At 40.7% G+C, this 23,037-nt stretch overlaps 1 protein-coding gene across 1 annotated transcript; it reads left to right on the top strand.

The window, feature by feature from the left end:
- Positions 1-6,406: 6,406 nt before the first annotated feature.
- On the top strand, positions 6,407-10,530 carry LOC102441533 (olfactory receptor 52B6). Its single transcript, XM_014460688.1, has 2 exons — positions 6,407-6,456; positions 9,507-10,530. The coding sequence occupies exons 1-2, from the start codon at positions 6,407-6,409 to the stop codon at positions 10,528-10,530; spliced, it is 1,074 nt and encodes a 357-aa protein (XP_014316174.1).
- Positions 10,531-23,037: the final 12,507 nt, after the last annotated feature.

Genomic DNA, 23,037 nt, shown 5'->3' on the forward strand with positions numbered 1-23,037 from the left:
TCTTCTGTGCGTTCGCTTTTGCCTTCCTGCATTGTGCCTACATATGCAAATTAACCGCCATCTTTGTTGACAGTTAACCGCCATCTTGGGTGGTGATTAATTTGCATATCTCGCTAATTAGCCAATGGGAAGGGTAGCAGTCGTACGCCAATTACCATGTTTCTCTTTTATTAGTGTAGATCTTTATTGTTCAGATTATTACATTTCTTCCTCTTTTTTCCCCCCATAACTCCCCTCCACCCAGTTCCCACCCCACTCTCCTCCCTCACTCCCCACCCACTGTCCTCATCCATAGGTGCACGATTTTTGTCCAGTCTCTTCCCGTATCCCCCACACCCCTTTCCCCCCAAAGAATAGTCAGTCCATTCCCTTTCTATGTCCCTGATTCTATTATAATCACCAGTTCATTCTGTTCCTCAGATTATTCACTTGATTTTCAGATTCACTTGTTGATAGATGTGTATTTGTTGTTCAAAATTTGTATCTTTACCTTTTTCTTCTTCTTCCTCTTCTTAAAGGATACCTTTCAGCATTTCATATAATACTGGTTTGGTGGTGATGAACTCCTGTAGCTTTTTCTTATCTGTGAAGCTCTTTATCTGACCTTCAATTCTGAATGATAGCTTTGCTGGATAAAGTAATCTTGGTTGTAGGTTCTTGGCATTCATCACTTTGAATATTTCTTGCCACTCCCTTCTGGCCTACAAACTTTCTGTTGAGAAATCAGCTGACAGTCGTATGGGTATTCCCTTGTAGGTAACTGAGTTTCTTTCTCTTGCTGCTTTTAAGATTCTCTCTTTGTCTTTTGCCCTTGGCATTTTAATTATGATGGGTCTTGGTGTGGTCCTCTTTGGATTCCTTTTGTTTGGGGTTCTCTGTGCTTCCTGGACTTGTAAATCTATTTCTTTCACCAGGTAGGGGAAGTCTTCTATCATTATTTCTTCAAATAGGTTTTCAATATCTTGCTCTCCCTCTTCTTCTGGCACCCATATAATTCGGATGTTGGTACGCTTGAAGCTGTCCCAGAGGCTCCTTACACTATCTTCGTATTTTTGGATTCTTTTTTCATTTTGCTTTTCCGGTTGGGTGTTTTTTGCTTCTTCGTATTTCAAATCGTTGACTTGATTCTTGCAATCCTCTATTCTGCTGTTGGGAGTCTGTATAATATTCTTTATTTCAGTCAGTGTATGCTTGTTATGGGTTGGCTCAACGAGATAGACCACCGACTCAGAATTTAAATTTGAAAGCCTTTTTATTAAGCTGGCCAGCTGACCACAGCCCGTACCTTCCCCCTCTGGGAAGCCTCGCGGCATGTGGTAAAGAGCAAGTGTGCATTATGATTTTTATAGCAAAACAGTGTTACCTTAGAAGCTCACAGAAAGTTCATAAGCACAAAGGGGGGGTAAACAGAGTCACACCTGACTGGTCTAAGACAATCTAGCAATTTTTCTTCCATGTTTCCTAACCCTGCAACCCCCCTCCATACGTCAGTCCCTCCTCCCAGTACATACACAATCCTCATATCCTGGCAACACAATCCTTCCCCATACGTCAGTCCCCCCTCCCAGCACATTCTGTAACATTCTGTAACCCTTCCATGGCACAGTCCCTCACCCTAGCACATGCTTAATTTCTAGTTGGTCCTTTATCACAACATCGAGGGTCTCATTAGATTTCTTGTAGATCTCATTAAGTTTATCGGCAGTTTCTAGAAAATTCTTGAAAAACCTTAAAAGTGTGGTTTTGAACTCTATCTCCAGTAGTTTGCTTTCCTCCATTTCTGTCATTTGTGTCTTTTTTCTTTGTCTCCGCATTTTTTTTCATGCTTCCCTGTGTTGATACAGTGGTTTTCTGTGCTAAGTGTCCTCTAGGGCCCAGTGGTTCAGCCTCCCCAATTTCCTGAGGAGGACACTCTTGGTGCACCCCCTTGTGGTCTTTGTGCACAGTCTTGTTGTAGTTAAGCCTTGATTGTTGTAGGTATCACTGGGAGGAATTGGCCTCCAGGCCAATTGGCTGTGAGAATCAGCTGTGTCTGCAGTGGGAGAACTTCTGTGCTGGAGACAGCCCTCTGGGGCAAGACTTGCTTCAATGGGGCTTTGGTGCTCACTGAGTCTGCCCCCTGAGTGTGTCCTTTATGTTTCCAGGAAGCTGCAAACTGGATGGTACCACTCTGACCTCTGGGCTTCCTGGCTCCTGGATCTCTAGGGAGGTGCTAATCTAGCCTTTGCCTGAGGCTATCCAGCAAAAGCCTCCCTGCAGGGCTTGGGCAGGGTGGGTCCCACAGGATCAACAGGGTGGGGCTAGCAGTTATGGCTGCTCTCAGTCCTGCCCTCAGAGGCTTTGCTTCTCAATGTCCTGGTAATTGCTGGAAGCCCCTTAGAGAGAAAGCTGCCCTCAAGTTCCGACCGATGCCAGACAGTCCCGCTTCTCCCGTATGAGCATGGGTCCCTAGAAACTCACCCGGAACTGGAGCTCAGAGCCTGAGACTCCCTCCCGATTGAAAAGGAACAACCATGCCCTCAGCCGCCAGCCCGCTCCGCATGCACCTCCGCACCTTAGTATTTTACTTCCGCACTGCGCCTCCTGTGAGTCTCAGTATGCTTTTCTCTTTCCTTCTAGTTGTAGAATTTCCACTCAGCCAGCCTTCCTGTGGTTCTGGATGATATCTGTTCCGTCTTTTAGTAGTATTTTTGAAGAGGTTGTGGGAGGCAGCAATGTCCGGTGTTTACCTATGCCACCATCTTGGTGAAACCTAAGTTATTCTTAATATTATCACTTCCTTATTCTCCTTTCATTTTATTGATTTTGTTCATGTATTGCCACTCCTCCCCCAAAATACTATAGATCTCAGTGTTTTACATAGGTTTTTTATTTGTGGATTGTCTTTCTAACCATGTAAGAAATACATAAAACAAAGCAAGTTTTGCATCTGCAGAAAGAGCTGAAGATACATTATAATTTTGTGATGCTAACTACTCTTTCCATTTTACTGAACCAGACCAAGTCCAGAATGCCTCAGAGCAAAATAGACCAGAGTTTTAAAGATGGCTGTACACCAATTAGCTTGGTATATCAACTGTGGCAGATAAAAATGGGTAAAATAAACTTCTGTTTCCCTAAAATTATATTTATTATTTTGCCTGGCTGTGTGAGTGAATGCTCAGATCTCTGGGCTCCTTACATGAAACTGACTTTCTCTCATTTCAACAAGTCAGAGTTGGAATTTCATGGGAAAAATTCACATTGAGCACACGACACCAATCTCACCCATTCCGACAATATGAAAGAAAAAATTTAACATTTTAAAAGAAAAACACACAAAAAGCCATTTTAAAAATTGAAGTAATATAACAATGGATTGAAAACTAAACTGCCATAGTCAAGAGGAGCCTACATAGACATGACAACTAAAAGTAAAGAGATTTCCTGAGTGGGACTCTGGAATAGCAGAAGGACATTTGGTAGTGACCATAGTTGAACAGCCTAATGAATATACTGAAAGCTATTTCAGAAAGGAAACCTTTTCTCAATTAACAAACAGACCCACAAAATTAAGTAAGGTCTGGCTCAGAGAGGGGAGACATTCTCATTTTATAAGAACCTGAGACTGATTGACACTATTTTCTATCTTCTGAATACTAGTCTTTAGTTTCTTGGTTTCTGCTCTGGTTCTAGCAATCTAGTTTCCATCTTATCCCTCAACTCAAATTCTCCAAAGCATTACCACCACTATTTGTCTTTATCTTATTTGTGAAATCCTTCACATTCATTGTCTCAGTTGGCTCTCACAATATCCTCTCTCTTCTCTCTCTCTCTCTCTCTCTCTCTCTCTCTCTCTCACACACACACACACAATTGTTTTAATCCCAACTGCAGTGGGACTGTTTAATCCCACTGCAGTGGGACTGTCTATAAAGCCTCCCCAACAAATACCAGGAAGAATTATTCTTCTGGTCTCTGAACTCCCACAGCATTCTGTACCCACTGCTGTGTTATAATTACTGGTCATAGTAAGGGGACATTGACCTGAAATTCTGACCCAAAGAACAGATAAATCCAGGCTTATCAAATTTTTGAATAAGACTGGGGTGATAATTTCCATATATCCTTTCTGTTAGGATGACATATAAATATGATAGATCTTAGGATTAGTGAAAGGATAAAGACAAAGCAATGAGAAAAAAAAAGAAAAAGAAAAAAGAACTAGGGATTTAAAAATAAACTCTAGACAGGTGATAGGTGAAAGAAGCCTGAAAGAAAAATGCTATAGGAAGGACAATGGGGAGAAAGAGTAGGAGTGAATGTATGGAGGGTAATATTGAAATGGGAAATGCAAAAGCAAGTTCAATGAAAACTTTTAGGCTAAGAGCCTCTGAGTTGGTGCTGACCACCCCCCTTAGATGCTCAGAGTGTCTAACAATATATCTATTCCATCTGGCTCTTTGCCAAAACATATCCCTATGTGCCTTAAATTCCCATTTGAACAAAGGCAGATTTGCCCAAGTGGTGAAGGAGGAATTTGTAGCTGAGGGAAGGAAGGATAAAAAGAGGGAGGGGAATCTCTGCTCCCAAAGGACAGGAGGGAATAAACATTGTATGAAGCAAGACCTGAGATTCAATTCTATATATTAAGGAAGTTAAGCTGTGTGTGAAATATTGAACTGAGACACTGTGAGTCTGAGAAGGTAGCATCGAGGAGGTAAGTCTAGGTCAGAAATTTTCAGGATGGAGAGGAGATTATAGATGTGGAGGAATTGATAGGAAATAAGTACCAGATGAATGGACAGCTCTATAGCAATGTTCAAGGAGGGGTGGAGGGCTAAAGAATTATCTAGGTTGTCTGGATTGAACTGTGTTTTCCTGAAGAGTGGGATGGGAGAAGGGCAGTTTGGAGGGTTACTTCCCTGGTGAGGATGGGGAGATTGATGAGTAGGTGATTGAAAGAGCATCTGCCCCCTGGTGGTCAGTACACTTCATACTTGGCTCCTAAGGAGGATGTAAGAATCATAAATGACAGAGGTTCTATCTTCAGACACTGAGGAACAACAGAAAAGGTCTGTCCTGTGGGAAGAGTGAGCACAACAAATGACACAGACCACAGCTGAGATGAGAATGTTATTATAAACCTGTGATTTTTATCTGAGTATGTGTTTTTGACAGTGTGAACTTTACATGGCTGAGTGGGTGGGGACTTCCCTATTCTATGATTTTTTAAAAACATTCACTACATACAGTTATTCTACTGCATTTGAGGGACAACTTATAAAGAACAAGGTTTCTGGATGGTGAAGTCAGATAAATGATTGAAAGACAGATGGGAAAATGAATTCACTGGACTAAAAGGGATAGTTTTTCTGGTAATTTTTCCAAAGATGATAGAAGCATGAACCAGTGGGTAAGGGAACTGAGCATATGAATGAAGATCTGAAAAGGGGGCTGTCAGAGAGACAACTGTAAGTGGAGCTCTTCGGATTGTTGTCGAGTGTGGGGGTATGGCGACTTCAATGGGTGCCTAATTGGAGTAAAAACAGAAATCACATGATAAATGGCAGGGAGATGCTGTGCACAAAGGCTGTCTTGGAGGTGGATGATTTAGGAGAACTGAAATCAGAAAAGTTTATGCAGGTGCTGACATGACCGACAAAGGTGGGAATGTGCAGTGGAGGAAGAAGAGCATGATGAGTGATGCTGTGGGAAGAGTGAGCACAACAAATGGCACAGACCACAGCTGAGATGGGAATGTTATTATAAACAGATAAAACCTGTGATTTTTATCTGAGTTTGTGTCCTTGACAGTGTGAACTTTACATGGCTGAGTGGGTGAGGACTTCCCTATTCTATGATTTTTTAAAACATTCACTACATATCATCTCTATTCCACACACCAGTGAACACGACACAGTGCTGACTCTTAAGGAGCTCATCATATATTGGGACTGAAAATATTTCAAGTGTAGTAAATGCTAGAGAGAGAAATAGATAACTGCCAGGCAATGTAGGCATAACCCAGCCTTGGGAAATGAGGAATGTCTTCCTGAGTGAGAAATATAAACTGGCTACTAAAAAGAAAGATGAAGTTAAAGGAAGTGGGTTGTATAAAAGACCACAGCCCTAGTCGGTTTGGCTCAGTGGATAGAGCATCGGCCTGCAGACTGAAAGTTCCTGGGTTCAATTCCGGTCAAGGGCACGTGCCCGGGTTGTGGGCTCAATCCCCAGTAGGGGTCATGCGGGAGGCAGCCAATTAATGATTCTTTCTCATCATTAACGTTTCTATCTCTCTCTCTCCCTCTCCCTTACTCTCTGAAATCAATACAGCTGTATTTTTAAAAATAAATAAAAGATCACAGAGAAAGAAGAGCAAATTCAGAAACATGCATTTGTCCAGTATTGGTAGACAAAGCAGAGAATGTGTGCACTTAATCTATTAGACAATGGGAAATTATTCTCTATTGTCAGGTAAGTAGTACACTCCGAATTAGCTTTGGAAATATAATTTATACAGGGTGGAGCAAAAGTAGGTTTGCAGTTGTGAGTAAGTGAAATACAGAGTTTATGCTTGTATTATTGTTTATTAATTATTGTATTAGATTCCATATTAACAATTGTAAACCTACTTTTGCCCCACTCTGTATGTGGAGACTGGTTTAGAGACTGGAAGGACTGCAGGTGAGGAAATCAGTTGGGAGGTCTTTCAGTAAATGGATCTGAAGCTTAAAAAGCAATATAGGTAGCAAATATAGATTTGGGAGGTATTAGTACATGAGGCTAAATGAGGCCAAGGCAGGTGGAAAGATCAGCCAGGGACAGTGAAGAGTGAGGGGAGCCTGGAAACAGAGAAATAGGAAGCGCCTTGGTGAGCCATCCAGCAAGGACAGAGGAGCCCTTAATGAGGACCAGAAAGGAAGGTCGGGACAAGGGAAGAACTAGAGCTGAGTAAAAAAATCAAAGCCAAATCTAGAGTTTCATGAAAGGCATGATTCTGAAGGAAAGAAGAGAGACAGACAGGAAGTAGTGAGACAGGTTAGCAGAATACAATATTTTTTTATTTTTGCTGTTAACTTTTCGTTTGTTTTCAAGGTTAAAAATATTTGAATGTTCATAAATAATAAAGATAATGATCTAGGAAATTAGGACAAACTGGGGGTAAAGAAGAGGGGAGATAATTGATGGAACAAAGTCCCTGAGGAGGTAGGAAAGAAAAAGAACTCAGAGAATAGGTGGGGAAATTATTCTTGAAGATATACATACATACAAACTTATACACATATGCATGCATATATAAACATATACATGACTGCATCTGACGATATGTGTGTTTGTGTTTACATGTGTATGTGCATGTGGACCTAAAGAGCACCAAGCTAAGTGAAATAAGCCAGTCAGAGAAAGAAAAATATCATATGATTTCTCTCATATATGGAATCTAATGAACAAAATGAACTAACAAGCAAAATAGAGATAGATTTATAGAGAACAGGCTTACAGCTGTGTTTGTGGGGCAGTGGGAACTGGGGGGTGGAAGGATTGAGAAAAAAAACAAAATATAAAAAAACCCTTGGACACATAGTGCAGTGATTGCCAGGGGAGGGGGACTGAGGGGAGTGGAGGAGAGTATAGGGAGGACAAACAGTGATGGATAGAGACTTGACTTGGGGTAGTAAGCACACAATACACTGTACAGATGGTGTGTTGTAGAATTATTCACCTTAAACCTGTATAATTTTGTTAACCAGTGTCACTCCAATAAATTCAATAAAAAGGAAAAATAAAAATAACTTAAGGCTACAAAAAAGAAAGGTAACTATGTGAAGTGATTGATGTGTTAATTAACTTGATTGTGGTAATAATGTCAAAATGTATTCATATATTAAGTTATATTTACACTTTGTATAGATATAATTTTTATTTATTACTTATGCCTCAACAAAGCTAAAAATTTCAAATTAAATAAAAAACTAACTATAAATTTATTTTTGAGAAAATCAATAGTTTAACAATCTATTGGTCTTCCCATTTTGTGTACATGGTATATATCTCCATTTGTTTACATTAAAAAAAAATCTCTCCCAGCAATATTCTGTAATTCTCAGTGTAGAGCTTTGCAAATTTGAGCTAAGTGGATTATATTTTTAACATACATTTCGTATGCTTCTATGTTTGTATTGCACTACAAACTTTTAAAATGTGATTGTATAGTTATTTGCTGCTAGTGTAGAAAAATACAATTGACTTATTTTATCTTTACACTCTATAAATAAAAAATAAATAAGTAAACTCAGGGAGCTTTCTTGTTCCTGGGTAGAGTAAAATATAACTATAACAAGGGAGACATTGAAAGGCAGAAGGGACATCAACACTAGTTTCTCTGAGAACGGAGGAAATGAGAGGAGGATGGGTACAGAGATAAGATAAATTTACAAGAGTGGAATAATATGAGCAGTTGTCTCCTGATAGTCTTGAAGTCTCCATTATGTATGAGGGAAATTCAGTTGAAAGGGAGGAATGTTCATTTGGGCAGTGGTAAAGTTATATATTCATTGTGAGAATAATGCAATAGAACTGAGGAAGAGTCAATGGGCCTAACATGTAATTGAGTCTATTTGTATGGTTGTCATTTCCTTCACATCCTAGCTAAGTGATGAGGAAAACACTGGTTAGATTTCATTGAAGCCTGAACATTTTCATAGAGAATGATGCAGAAACCAATTAGAGCTGAGACATTATTGGTCCTGGCAGAAGACATAGACATGTAGATTATAGAATAGACTGGGAAGAAAGTAAAAAACTTCTTACATCAGTGATTCATAAACTTTAGCATGGAGACATAGAATGCTGCCTCCAACCCCAAGGGTGGGAGGGCCCAAGAATTTGTAAGTTCCCCAATGTTGCTGATGATGCGGGCCTGGACACCACACTTTCAGAAGCATCGCTCTACACCTTCTTTCATGTTCTAGGTGACAACCCCACACTTCAGAGTCACAGAGGTGACTCAGGAAGCACCACACAGCTTAATAACGTTTCCACAGATGAGATTTAATTTAACACACCAACAAGACAAGCATTATGCTCATTTTTTGAAAGGTCAAAAAAATTGTTATTCAGAAGACAGTGACTTGTCCAAAATCACACAGTCTGACAGAGCAGAACTCTTACATGGGACTGCAGCCTGAGGCTTTTGCAGTTTATTACAATTTATATACCCATCGAGATTAAAGAGATTGTTTTTTACTTTCTAGTTAATCCTGCTCTTTTCCGAACCTGTGGCACTGTGCTAAGTCTGGTAATGTTTTCGAGCCTTGTGTTTCCAGAAAGTCTTGCAGCTGCATGGAGAGCCTATCTATGGGTCTGTAACTGCGCACTTTGTGCACAACTCATGTGTGATTGTCTGTAGGGAATATACCTGTGTGCAAAGCCCATAATGGTTGGAGGACCTGTGAGTATGTGCAGACCTTGTGGTTGTTTGCAAGCTTTTATGTGCACTCTGCTAATGTTTACAAAGTCTGAAGCTATTTCTCCCCTGTGGCACAGGTGAGGGTTCTACAGAAAATCATGGCTCTCTTATCTACTAACAGCATAGCTGCTACAAACAACTCAGACACGCGCATGGCAGGCTGCCTCCTCATTGGCATCCCTGGGCTGGAGTATCTACACATCTGGCTCTCCATCCCCTTCTGTGCCATGTATGTAGCCGCCCTGGTAAGCAACAGCTTTTTAATTTGTGTTATTCTCTCCCAGCCAAGCCTGCATGAGCCCATGTACATATTTTTGTCCATGTTGGCCAGTGCTGATGTCTTGCTCTCCACTGCCACGATGCCCAAAGCTCTGGCCAACTTCTGGTTAGGTTCTAGCCACATTTCCTTTGATGGCTGCCTCACCCAGATGTTCTTCATCCACTTCCTCTTTGTGGCCGACTCTGCAGTCCTGTTGGCCATGGCCTTTGACCGCTACGTTGCCATCTGCTCCCCTCTGCGGTATGCCACCATCCTCACAAGCACGGTCATTGGGAAGATCACTGCTGCCACCCTGACCCGCAGCTTCATCATCATGTTTCCATCCATCTTTCTCCTCAAGCGCCTGCACTATTGCCGGATCAACATCATTGCACACACATTTTGTGAGCACATGGGCATTGCCCGTCTGTCCTGTTCTGATATCTCCATCAATGTCTGGTATGGGCTGGCAGCTGCTCTACTCTCCACTGGCCTGGACATCATCCTTATCGCTGTTTCCTACATCCGCATCCTTCGAGCTGTCTTTCAACTCCCTTCTCAAGATGCCCGGTCCAAGGCCCTGAGCACTTGCGGCTCCCATGTCTGTGTCATCCTACTCTTCTACATTCCTGCCCTCTTTTCTGTCTTTGCCTATAGGTTTGGCGGGAGACTCATCCCAAGCTATGTCCACATCCTTCTGGCCAATCTCTATGTGGTCATCCCACCAATGCTCAATCCTATTATTTATGGAGTGAGGACCAAGCCAATTTTGGAAGGGGCTAAACAGATGTTTTCAAATCTTGTCAAGGGATGTAACTAAAGGTTTCCAATTTGATCTCAACTTAATCCCTTTTCATATTTATTTTTTCATATTTCATATTCACCATATCCTTATCTCTACATCTTTCAGTTATCTTGTGTCATTCTCAGCCATGTCCTAATTTATTTAAATGAATGTTCTACTCAAATTCTTGGTCCCCAGATGGGAGTGGTGTTTGGAGGCTGAGTGAGAAAGGTGAAAGGCATTTAGAAGTGCAAATTGCCAGTTATTAAAATCATCACAAGAATGTAAAGCACAGCAAAGGAATATAGTCAAAACATTGTAATAACTATGTATGGTGTCAAATGGGTGCTAGACTTATCAGTGTGATCACTTTGTAAGGTACATAAATGTCTAATCACTATGTTGTACACCTGATACTAATATAATATTGTAGGCCAACTCTAAGTGAAAATAAATTAAAAAGAAATAATAAATAAATCATGCAAGTGATTCAGATCATGCAGTGGGACTCAGATAAGACAGCTTCTATTGGACCATGCCTTATGACTACACTTGGGGAAGATATTTCAAATGTCCTAGTCCTGATCCTAATTGGCTATTTTATTTTCATTATTACTTACTGATATAAAATAATGTCCACTTTTATATAATTCTTTCCAACTCACAATATAGATTAGCTGACATTTTTATACTCTTTGTTCACTGTGTGTAATGTAATAATAGTCTAAAAAATCTTTGCTCAACAAAGATTACAAACTTGTAATCTTTTGAGATGGTCTTTCATATTTATATCACATACTTGCAATAAAAGTATACATCTGTAGAATCATTTGGAATTTAGCCATATGAATCAAATGCCTTGATAATGTTCATTCTCTTTGACCTACTAACTCTTATTCTTGGAATGTAGCTTAAGGAAATAGTCTGAAATGAGCACAAAGATTTATGAAAAAAAGTCATTAACTCCAGAATTATTTACAATAGCATAAAAAAAGAAAAATAGCTTTTATATTCTGCATGAATGACAATCCTATATACTAAAAGGCTAATATGTCAATCGACCAAATGGGGGAATGACTGGTTGCTATAACGCACACTGACCACCAGGTGGCAGATGTTCAATCAGGAGTTGCCCCCTAGTGGTCAGTGCACTCCCACAGGGGGAGCGCTGCTCAGCCAGAAGCCAGCTGACAGCTAGTGAGTGCAGCAGCAGTGGCAGGAGCCTCTCCTGCCTCCTCGGCAGCACTAAAGACCCCTCAGGGGATGTCTGTCTGCCTGCTTAGGCCTGCTCCTGGCAGGTGGGCATCCCCCAAGGGGTCCTGGACTGTGAAAGGGTACAGGCCGATCTGAGGGACCCCCCCTCCAGTGCACAAATGTTGTGCACTAGGCTTCTAGTAAATAAATAATGCTATGTAATATATACTTACTATCAAATATTAATCAGTCACTAACAATAATGTTTATAAAGAGTTTTTATTGGTTTGCAGAAATGTTTCTGGTGGAATATAGAATACAAATGAGTGAATACAAAATAAAATAAATGTTCTACTAAAATCCACCTTTGATTTATTTGTTTAGAAATCTATACTAATACCCACCTCACTTTCTTCTACCTATTATTCAAATCCCTTCTGATCCTTAGCATCTCAAGAAAAACTAACTGAGGGAAATGTAATAACTTACCTGGAATCTACCATCCAAATAGGACTTTTCCCAGTATTCACTTGCATTTTCTCTCTAATGACTTACCTAATCCCTTGCATGCAATTTTGATTACCAGTGCAATATCTTTCTTACAGTGGGAACCCCTGAGAACTCTCATGTCTAAAAATTGATAGTTCCATGAAATGATATTATTTTTATTACCAGTTACACATGTCCATAATCACAGATGTGTACGTACCCAAGTTCAGAGATGCTAACACACAGCAACATATATAGGTGGACACATCCTTTCAACAAAATGTAGATAATTGTATAGGAACAGAGCACTCTTTTCCATCCAAATATGTTTTGTATTTAAAAATTATATTCATCATTAAAATGAGAAGTCAAAATTCTACTCATATCTAACGGATGTTAATTTATATACTCTTTAAGAAATGTTTAAAGAAATATAAACATAGCTATGTAATTTGGTAGCTTGCTCACTAATCATTAATTATTCACACCACAGATTAGCTTAGACTAATGTTCTCTGAGACTCAGAAGAGCAACTCAGCCTGAACTTTAGTCAAAGGTCAACTCATCCTTAAAAACCCAGTTCACACCTCAACTCTGTCCACTCCCATACTCTGCCCAAAATAAAAGATCCATCCTCTTGGGTACTGAGAATACTTATTCTTGTTTTATCAATTTTTTTTTCATGTTTGCTCCTTTATTCCTTGTCTAAACCACGTTCCTTAAAGAAAGGGGTGATTTTGTATGTGCCCTGACTGGAGATTGAAACTGCAACCTTGGCATATGGGGACATTGCTCTAACCAACTGAGCTACCCAGCCAGGGCTTGCTGTCCATTTTTAAAATGTAATTCTTTACTAATAGGATGTGTTAATAGGAAGGTTATTATCTGTTATCTGTATCTAATTATTCTCTGCTATCCCTGAGAATGCCCAAATAAATCATGGCTTTACCCATTTAATTTGACAGATTTTTAAAAATTGAAAGAATAGGGAGAGGAAGAAGCTGAAACAGTTTCTCCCCATCCCACTTGACTTTTTCCAAGCCTCACAGCCCTCAATCCCGTTATTATTTTAAAATTTAGCTCTAGAACAAAAATCAGAAGACATCAGATGAAAAACAATTTTTGAGCTTCCAGGTACCACATCCTATTGATGACCATCCTCTTTCTTTATTAATAAGAAGCTTATTTGTTTGTTTTTTTTAAAAAACACCTATTTGCCTATCTATGTCCATATCAATTATTATGTGGTATGTATGTATATATATATACATAGGGATTCCATAAAAACATGGAAAATACATACACTGTTATATTATTCAGCCATCAAAAGAGTGAAGTACTCATACATTATACAACATGAATTAACCTTGAAAATGTTATGTTCAGTGAAAGAAGACGCATTGCCCAATCCTGTTCTGACTTAACGGAACACCCTCCTCTCTGTAGGTCCCCCTTCCCCAACCCACAATTTCAGACCAGGTCAGGCTCATCATCTCTGTATCCTTGGGGCAGAAGTTTGGCCTACCTCTTCTCAGAGTTGCTGTGCCATTGAAACCCTGTAGTAACAATTCCTGGGCTTTATAAACTTTGTGTGCATTCATAGGATCCAAACACACACATTTACAGTCTCTCAGTTATATAGGTTAAATGTAAATGAAATATAACTTAAAAATATAATCTGTCATTTTAAATTGATACATTTTCATTATAATTTTGCAAAAGATGCCATTAGGATGTCAAGCAGTTATCTTGACTCACTCCTATAACTTTAGATATTTCTATTCACTTAGCTACTTTAGTTAACATATGAATATGGAATACAGGTGTGTTATCAGTGTTATTGAACACTGACATGATGTCAGAAAGCCAAAAAGTGAAGACATTTTAGAAGTCTGGTCTCTGGCCTTCAGTTGTTCTCTAAGGCCTCCGAATTTGCCATTCTGTAAGCAAACACCACAGGGCAGGTTGGGACAGTGGTGACCACACCCCTGAGTGCAGGACCTAGGGCTATGCTAGGCCGACCAGCCCTATCAGTGGCATCTCCCCCTCCCCCACTTCCCCCCGCCCCGCCTCTTAGCCCCTGAGTCTTTCTGCTTTGCTGGAGGTGGGAGCAGCCGCAAATCTCTGGCCCAGATCCACGCTACGGATTCCAGGTCAGTAAGCAAATCCATTTTCTGGCCGGCCACCGCTTTCCCCACTAGTCCTGAGAGTTTGACTTACCTTCCAGGTTGGGTTGGGGGGCTCGCGAGTGGGGGTAGAGTGAGGGGCACCTCTGCAGTTTTGAGTTGACTCTAGTTTGGGAAGGGAGCACAGAAGAGGGACCTTTGGAGCTAGGAGTAGACTCTAAAGATAGTGATGATTCAACCCTGATTGTGGAAGCTGAAGAATGTGGCGAGGCAGCTCTGGAAGGGCTGGTGGGGAATGACAGCAAAGCGAGCCGGGCGTGGGCTCAGAGGTCAGCAGCCCCTCCCCCATCCCCTGCCTGGGCTCCGGGAAGCGAGCACTGTTTGTCCTCCACCCTGGAGGCCCAGACCTCGCCCTGAGGGAGTTGGGAGCTGAGCCGGCCGCGCTCAGCCGGACCTGCGGGCAGGAGGGGGAGGAGGGCTGCCTGTCTCTGAAAGGGGTGGGGCCACATGCTAGTTATGTTGGGGTGCTGGGGGGAGGGGAGGGAAGCACACCAAAAGAGTGAGCGCCCTCTGTTCTTCAGAGTCTATTTAAAAGTCCTTGGTCTGCTCTGGGGAGCCCTGACCCCATGGCGCTGCTCACACCTGGAGCTTCCCTGGCTTCCCCTTCCCTCCCGGTGCCCATCACAGGCAGGTATCCGCCCGCTGCTCTGTGACTGGGCCGCTTATTGTTACTTCTGGCCATGGAAGGGGTGACAGGGCAGTGAAAGAGATGAGTCCCTTCCCTCAGGGAGCTCATGATTTAGATCATTGTATCTTTCTTTTTCATCCTCACTGCAGATGAGCTTAGGGACAACATTTAACCAGTCATTCAACCCAGACAGCAATGTGTGTTTCAGAGCATGCGCGATGGGCGCTGCAGCCTGTTTCACCTCTGGCTCAGACACTTAGATGCTGGCTGGGTGCCCCCCACCTGTAACTGAGCTTCATTTCTTACATCTATAAAATGGACGGTGTAATATTCATATCCTAGAGTTTTGGTGAGGATTAAGTGAGGCAGAAGTTTAAATACGCCAAATGGATTTACTATTACTGTTACTCAAATTATTGAGTTTTTATTGACAAACGCAATGCCTACCTTTAAAAGAAATGCACAAGTTTTGAAGTGGTGTAGGGAATAAAATATGGTAAAGTGCACTATGATAAAGGAAAATAGGTCTACTGACATCTACACAAGTTAAAAATACAAGAGTTATGAATTTTAAGTGGAATTTCACAGATGTAGGAAAAATCAAACATAAAAATTTTATAATTTATCCTAAAAAACTCACTTACTGGATGATCTCAGAAAGATGGAAAACTGTGCAGGACAATATTTTAAGAATTTTCAAAGTTAATAAAAAGTTTTTGAAATGCACGGGATAGCGATTCTTTTGACGTGACGTTTAAAAAAATATGTATTTGAAGCTGATTATGTTTCAATTCAAATGCTTGTGGAGTGCCACTTGTTAGATAATCAATTCCAGATAACAGAACAGAGTGGAATATAATTCTACACAAAGACAAAAAGACTGCTATTCCCTAAGTACAAGAAGCCCAACTTACTTAACTTACTTTATAATTGCATAGTCCTCCTGTTTAGGTTTTTACTTCACTTTCACTAGAGCTTCTAGTTGCAGGGGTGGGGGGAGGACAGGGCCAACCCTGGCGATCTGATTTCTAATTTTCTGAGTCCCACCACCATCCCCATCTTGGTCTAACCTTTAACAGCTCCTGCCCAGTCACTGACTTTATTATGAAAGCTATTTTGATGTCAAATTGTGACCTGCTCTAGCTTAATGGATGGTTCAGATCTAAATATCAGTCCATTCTCTAGCCTTCCTCTCTCCCCATCCTCGGCCCCACCTTTGCCCCTTTCTAGCTATTTTGCACCCTAAATTGAATCTACTTCTAAAGTCTTAATGTGCATACGAATGACCTGAAGATCATAAAGTATAGAGACTGTACTGGTCCGGTTGAAAGCCTAGAGTTTCTGCATAAAGAGATCCATCGGATTCCAGTGCTGCTAGTTAGCCGACCACTTGACTTTTTTCAGGCTTTTGTTTTATATTTAACTGTTCCCACCTAGTCTTGAATTTGGCCTCTTTCATTTGCTAATTTGATCCTCAGGCATCTACAACCTCAAGCTACAGGTTCTGCTCTTCTCACACAACCGGACTGGAATCTCAGCCCACCCACACAGCCCTTGAGAGCTGGCCTTAGGCTGAGACTCAGTTGGCCTTCCACAGCTCCAGTGGACTGTGCTCATCTGCAGCTGGTGGTCAAGGGCCTGCTGGTATGTGAGACAGGGTTACTCAAACCCTTGCTAACTATATATTAGCCAATTGATCCCCTCCTTCACAATTTCTTCTTTTCTCCGCTCTCAACTTTATTATACCCTTTAACAACTCTTACATCTTTTTCCCCCAAAAATCCTCTCTCTTGACTATCCAAAGTAGTGCATTAGATGGTAAAGAAACAGAACTATAAGGGGGCCACATATATAATTTTAAATTTTCTAGTGGCCTCATTGAATAGTAAGAACAGGTAAAATTGATTTTAATACATTTAACTGAATGTACCAAAATATTATTAAGACATGTAATCAATATAAAAAACTTAATGAGATATTTTAGATTGTATTCTCTTACTAAGTCTTTGAATTCAGTATGTATTCTATATTTACATTTCATTTCCAATTAGCCACGTTTCAAGTGCTCCATAGCCACATGCAGCTACCATATTTGACAACACAGTTAATTTATGCCTAGAAGCGCAGAAAGCCACACTTTCAATTTTTCTCATTGCATTTCTTCTTTTGTTTTTGTCAGCTCTAATGAGTTATAATTTACATCTAGTAAGTTATCATTTTTAAGATTACAATTCCATGAGTTTTGACATATATATAGTTGTGTAACCACCAACATAATCATGATTTATAAAGGATATTTTCATCATCTCCAAAATTCACTTGTGTCTCTTCACAATTCATTCCCTTTTCACATCCCTGGGTCCTAGAATCCACTAATCTGCTTACAAATAGCATAGGTTTGTCTTTTCTAGGATTTTATATAAGTGGAATTATACAGTTACTTATCTTTGCTGGTCTAGTTTTGTTCACTTTGGATAATGTTTTTGACATCATTCTTGTTGTATCAGTAGTTCCATATTATTGTTTTATAATATGCCATTGTATGGATATACCATAATTTGTGTGTTTATTTACTCCTTAATGGTTTTATGGATTATTTCCAGTTTTTTGTGATTATTGCATTGCATTGATGAAGCAGATACTCTCCCCTAAAAGACTACTTCTACCAAGCACACTTTTGCCTGAAATAAATGTATGTGTATATGTTTATATTGGGGAGATATAGTGGATCTTCACTTAAAATAGTGATTTGGTGGTTGAGCGACGACCATGATTTGATTCTTGGTCAGGGCACATTGCCTGGGTTGCTGGCTCAATCCTCAGTAGGGGGTGTGCAGGAGGCAGCCAATCAATGATTCTAATCATTGATGTTTCTATCTTTCTCTCTCTCTCTTCCTCTCTAAAGTCAATAAAAATATATATTTTTTAAAGGTAGGTATAGTAACAACAACATTTTTTTAAAGAGCAATTTTATGTTCCCAGCAAAATTGAGGGAAAAGTACAGAGATTTTTATATACCCTCTGCCCCCACACATGTATATCACCATCTCATACCAAAGTCATACATTTGTTACAACTGATGCACCTACACTGAGACATCAGCATCATCCAAAATCCTAATGTAAATGTAATGTATTGTGTTTTTAATTTCAAATTCCACTTGTTCATTGTCAGTATAACTGTAGGTTTTTTGTAGGTTTGCTTTATCAAGTTGAAGAAGTTCTTTAGTTTTCTTTTAAATCTTTATTGTTAAGAGTGTTATAGATGTCCCCCCTTTTTTTCCCCCATTGCCCCCCTCCACCCTGCCCCAGGCCTTCACCACCCTACTCTCTGCATCCATAGGTAAGATCTTTCATTAATTTCTTCCCACTCTTCCCCCTACCTCTTGAGATTCATCAGTCTGTTCTATGCTTTGCATGCCTCTTATTCTATTTTATTTACCAGTTTATTTTGTTCATTAGATTTCTTGTTCATTTATTTTTATTTTTAGATTCAATGTTGATAGACATGATTTGTTGCCTTCTTCTTCTTCTCTTTCTTCTCCTTCTTCTTCTTCTTCTTCTTCTTCTTCTTCTTCTTCTTCCTCTTCTTCTTCTTCTTCTTCTCCTTCTTCTTCTTCTTCTCCTTCTTCTTCTTCTTCTTCTTCTTCTTCTTCTTCTTCTTCTTCTTCTTCTTCTTCTTCTTCTTCTTCTTCTTCTTCTTCTTCTTCCTCTTCTTAAAGAATACCCTTCAATATTTCATGTAATACTCATGTAGTGGTGATGAACTATTCCTTGTTATCTGAGATTTGATTATATTTGGGCATTGGAATGGTCAAACACTCTTTCTGCATCAACTGATTTTTGTGGATTTTTTTCAATTAAATGTATTTTTATTGATTTCAGAGAGAAAGGGAGAGGAAGAGAGAGATAGAAACATTAATAATGAGAGAGAATCATTGATCAGCTGCCTCCTGCATGCCCCCTACTGGGGATTGAGGCTGCAACCCTGGCATGTGCACTTGACCAGAACTGAACCTGTGACCCTTCAGTCCACAGGCTGATTCCCTACTCACTGAGCCAAACCAGCTAGGGCAGATTTTTCTTTCATTTTTTTTTTAACATTAAGTAATTTACTTGAACCAGCCTTGCACACCTTGGATAAATCCCTCTTGGTCATAGTGTATAATTCTCTTTATACATTGTTAAATTTGATTGGCTCATATTTTATTGAGGATTTTTATAGCTATTTTAATGAGAAATGTTGGTCTGAAGTTTTCTTGCAATGTGTTTGTTTCCATTTGCATTTCTCTGATGACATGATGCTTATTTGCTGAGACCATTTCATATGCTTATTTGCCATCTGTATATCTTTGGTGACGGGTCTGTTAACATCTTTGGGTCCTTTTTAAATTGGGTTGTTTGTTATTGTGGAGTTTAAAGAGTTACATTTATATTTATACTAGAGGCCCGGTGCATGAAATTCGTGCATAGAGGGGGTGTTCCCTCAGCCCAGCCTTCACCCTCTCCAATTGGGGACCCCTTGGGGGATGTCTGACTGCTGGTGTAGGCCCAATCCCACAGAAATCAGGCCTACACCAGCAGTCGGACATCCCTCTCAAAATCTGGGACCGCTGGCTCCTAACTGCTCATCTGCCTGCCTGCCTGATCACCCCTAACTGCCCTCCCCTGCCGGCCTGGTTGTCCCCAACTGCCCTCTCTTGTCGGCCTGATCTCGCCCCCAACTGCCCGCCTCTGCTGGCAAATTTGGTTCTGATTGGTCAGTTTCTATGCCAGTCAACATCAAAAACTCTACCTCCTAGGCAGCCATTGGCTCCCCACAGCATCCACATTTGGTTCTGATTGGTCGGTTTCTATGCCAATCAATGTCAAAAGCTCTGCCTCCCAGGCAGCCATTGTTTCTTCACAGTACCCACGTTTGGTTTTGATTGGTCGGTTCCTATGCCAGTCAGCATCAAAAGCTCCACCTCCTAGATAGTTAGTCATTGGTTCTTCACAGCACCCACATTTGGTTCTGATTGGTCAGTTCCTATGCCAGTCAGCATCTCCGGGCCCAATCAGGGAGGCCGGGCTGAACAACAGCCCCCACAAAGGCTGGGAGAGAAAGAAAGGCCTGGCTTCTGGTGAAGCCCGGAAAGAAAGACGGAGAGAAAGAGAGTGGCAAGTACTGATCAACAGCTGCCACTGAGGCTTCGGATCAGACCCTGCCTCTCTCTCTAGGTCTCAACCCCCTGAGCAGTCAGCGCTGGGTCACCACGGCAACCCAGCGCTGACTGAAGGATTTCCAGGTTGGTCACTCTTCGGTCATGATCGGTTGTTACAACCCTGGGCTTTTATATATTAGGATTTAGGCTATTGGTATTAGGGTTGTGCTGGCCTCATAGAATGAGTAAGTTGGGGAATACTTTTTCTGCTTCTATCCTCTGAAAGACATTGTAGATAACTCGTATTATTATTTTTTTAAATCTTTCACAAAATGTACAGGTTAACCCATCTGGGCCTGTTGCTTTCTGGTTTTGAAGGTTACTAATTACTGATTCATTTTCTTTAATAGAAATAAGCTTATTAAGATTGTCTATTTCTTCTGTGTGAGTTTTGGTAAATTGTGTCTTTCAGGGAATTAGTCCTTTGTCATATTTCTAGTTTCCATAGAATTTGTACTGATGAGTGATGTCCCTTCTTTCACTGCTAATATTAATCATTTGTGTCCTCTCTTTTTTCTCAGTTAGCTTGCCTGGAAGCTTGTGTATTTTATTGATCTTTTCAAAGTCAATTATTTTTTAACATTAACAATTTCATAAAATAATAATTTGTTTCTTTTGTGATGCCCCAAGGCCAACATCAAATTTATCTGTAAAGTCAGTGGTAAGTTATAATTTTAATCCTATTACAAAGTTAATTGCTCATGTCTTTGTTAGGTGCAGTGTACCCTCAAAGTCTGGTGTTCTAAATGAGATTATGTAAGTATGTAAGGAGAATAATAAACCAACTAAGTTTCCATAGGCATGATTACTTTGGTTAAACCTGAGTATCTTAGATGATAGATACTCTGTAATACCAATTAGTTACTTACTTTCATTAACTTGTTAACAATTTTATTAAGTACCCTTTATGGAGAAGAGAAATAGAGAGGAGTAGCCTGAGTCTGCATTCAAATTCCAGATTTACCCCTTGGATTAGCTGCCTAGCCTCTCTGAGCCTCAGTTTATACAACTGTGAAATAAGGTTGAAATGACACTCAGTGTTGTTATAAAGAATTATTGAATTATTACATGTATAATAGTTAGGTTATTTCCCAGTACATAGCAGACTTTCAATAAGTACTATTATATTAGTACTAGAAGCCCGGTGCATGAAATTCATGCACAGGGGGTGGGGGTCCCTTCAGCCCAGCCTTCACCTTCTCCAATCGGGGACCCCTTGGAGGATGTCCAACTGCCAGATTGGGCCTGTGGGATAGGGCCTAAACCGGCAGTCGGACATCCCTCTCGCAATCTGGGACCGCTGGCTCCTAACCGCTCACCTGCCTGAATGATCACCCCTAACCTCTCTGCCTGCCTACCTGGTTGCCCCTAACTGTCTCTGCCTGCCTGCCTGATCACCCCTAACTGCTCCCCCTGCTGGCCTGGTCGCCCCCAACTACCCTCCCCTGCCAGCCTGGTCATCCCCAACTGCCCTCCCCTGCTGGCCTGATTGTCCCTAAACCCCTGCCGGCCTGATCTCACCCCCAGCTGCCCTCCCCTGCCAGCCTAATCACCCCTAACTGCCTCTGCCTTGGCCCCCACCACCGTAGCTTTGTCCAGAAGGAAGCCAGGCATCTGGAAGATGGCCGGTCAACCAGTCTAATTAGCATATTACCTTTTTATTAGTATAGATTGCTATTACTAAACAGCGAAGTGAATAAATAGGTCCAGGACCTGCAAGAGCACCAGAGGACACTAGGTGGCAGCACTGAGGTGCTGTTTTCACATTCCTAAAGCACCAGGACTGTGCCTGCCTTTTACCACCTTTACCGCTTAACTGTCATGTTCAAATTATGAGATTTAGGAGCTTTGAACTAGGACTCTGGATGTGTTAGGTTACACAACTCTACAACTGATAAGATGTGTGCTTTATTTCTCTCTCTCTCTTTTTTTTCAAAGAGCCAAAAATACTCATTTATTCAGAGTTTTTCTATGAGTAATAAAGAAAACTTGGGAATGTGATTTCTAAGTCCCAACTGGTTATAAAAGTATGAGTTGTAAAAACATGATCTCCTGTTTTTGTGGTCATTGTTGCTTCTTTAGGGTCTTAGGGGAGTGATAAAAGGGCTTATAGAAAGTAGAAGTGTCTTAAGAAGTACAAATTGGTAGTTACAGAATAGTCATGGAGATATAAAGTACAGCATAAGGAATATAGTCAATAAAATTCTAATAACTCTGCATGATGTCAGATGGGCACTAGGCTTATCTTGATGATCACTTAGTAAATTATGTAATGTCTAATAACTGGGGTGGTGTACACCTGAAACTAATATAATATTGTATGTCAACTGTAATTGGGGGAAAAAGTAGAAGTATCTTCATAATAAGTGATTCCTTTGATCTTGGGGATTAGATACTGGAAAGCAATGTTAGAGTGATGGCAAAGAGGTGAAAAGGCCCGTGAGAAAGGTCTATCCTATGGAGGGATTAGGAGGTTCTATGTATTAACTCATCGAGAGTTGAGGACCTGTAGGGTGGACAGTGTGTCAGGTGGGAAGATACAGTAACAAAATAAAAAACAAACAAAAAAAAAGGTCTCTAATCTCATGGAGTTTATATTCTGGTGGGGAGTTCAGACTATTAAAGATATATATTACGTGGTGATCAGAAGAAAAATCCAGTAAGGAAGTATCTCAGGAGCAATTGTATGGGTGTCTGAGCCAGCTAGGCTCAACAGAGCAGACTCCTCTGATAAGGGAACATGTAAGGAGAGAGTTGAATGAAGTCAGAGACATACAGGTAGCAGGCGAAGGGTCTTCCTTGCAGCAGTAATAGCAAGTGCAAAAATCCTGAGGCAGCAGCCT

The sequence above is a fragment of the Myotis lucifugus genome, unplaced genomic scaffold (genome assembly GCF_000147115.1).
Source record: "Myotis lucifugus unplaced genomic scaffold, Myoluc2.0 scaffold_138, whole genome shotgun sequence".
NCBI classification, from domain to species: Eukaryota; Metazoa; Chordata; class Mammalia; order Chiroptera; family Vespertilionidae; genus Myotis; species Myotis lucifugus.

Excerpts from the sequence above, each read along its gene's own strand:
- LOC102441533 (XM_014460688.1), top strand. The coding sequence starts at position 6,407 with ATGTGTGCACTTAATCTATTAGACAATGGGAAATTATTCTCTATTGTC. Across the intron at positions 6,457-9,506 it reads AAATTATTCTCTATTGTCAG|CTATTTCTCCCCTGTGGCAC; the intron begins GTAAGTAGTACA and ends CAAAGTCTGAAG.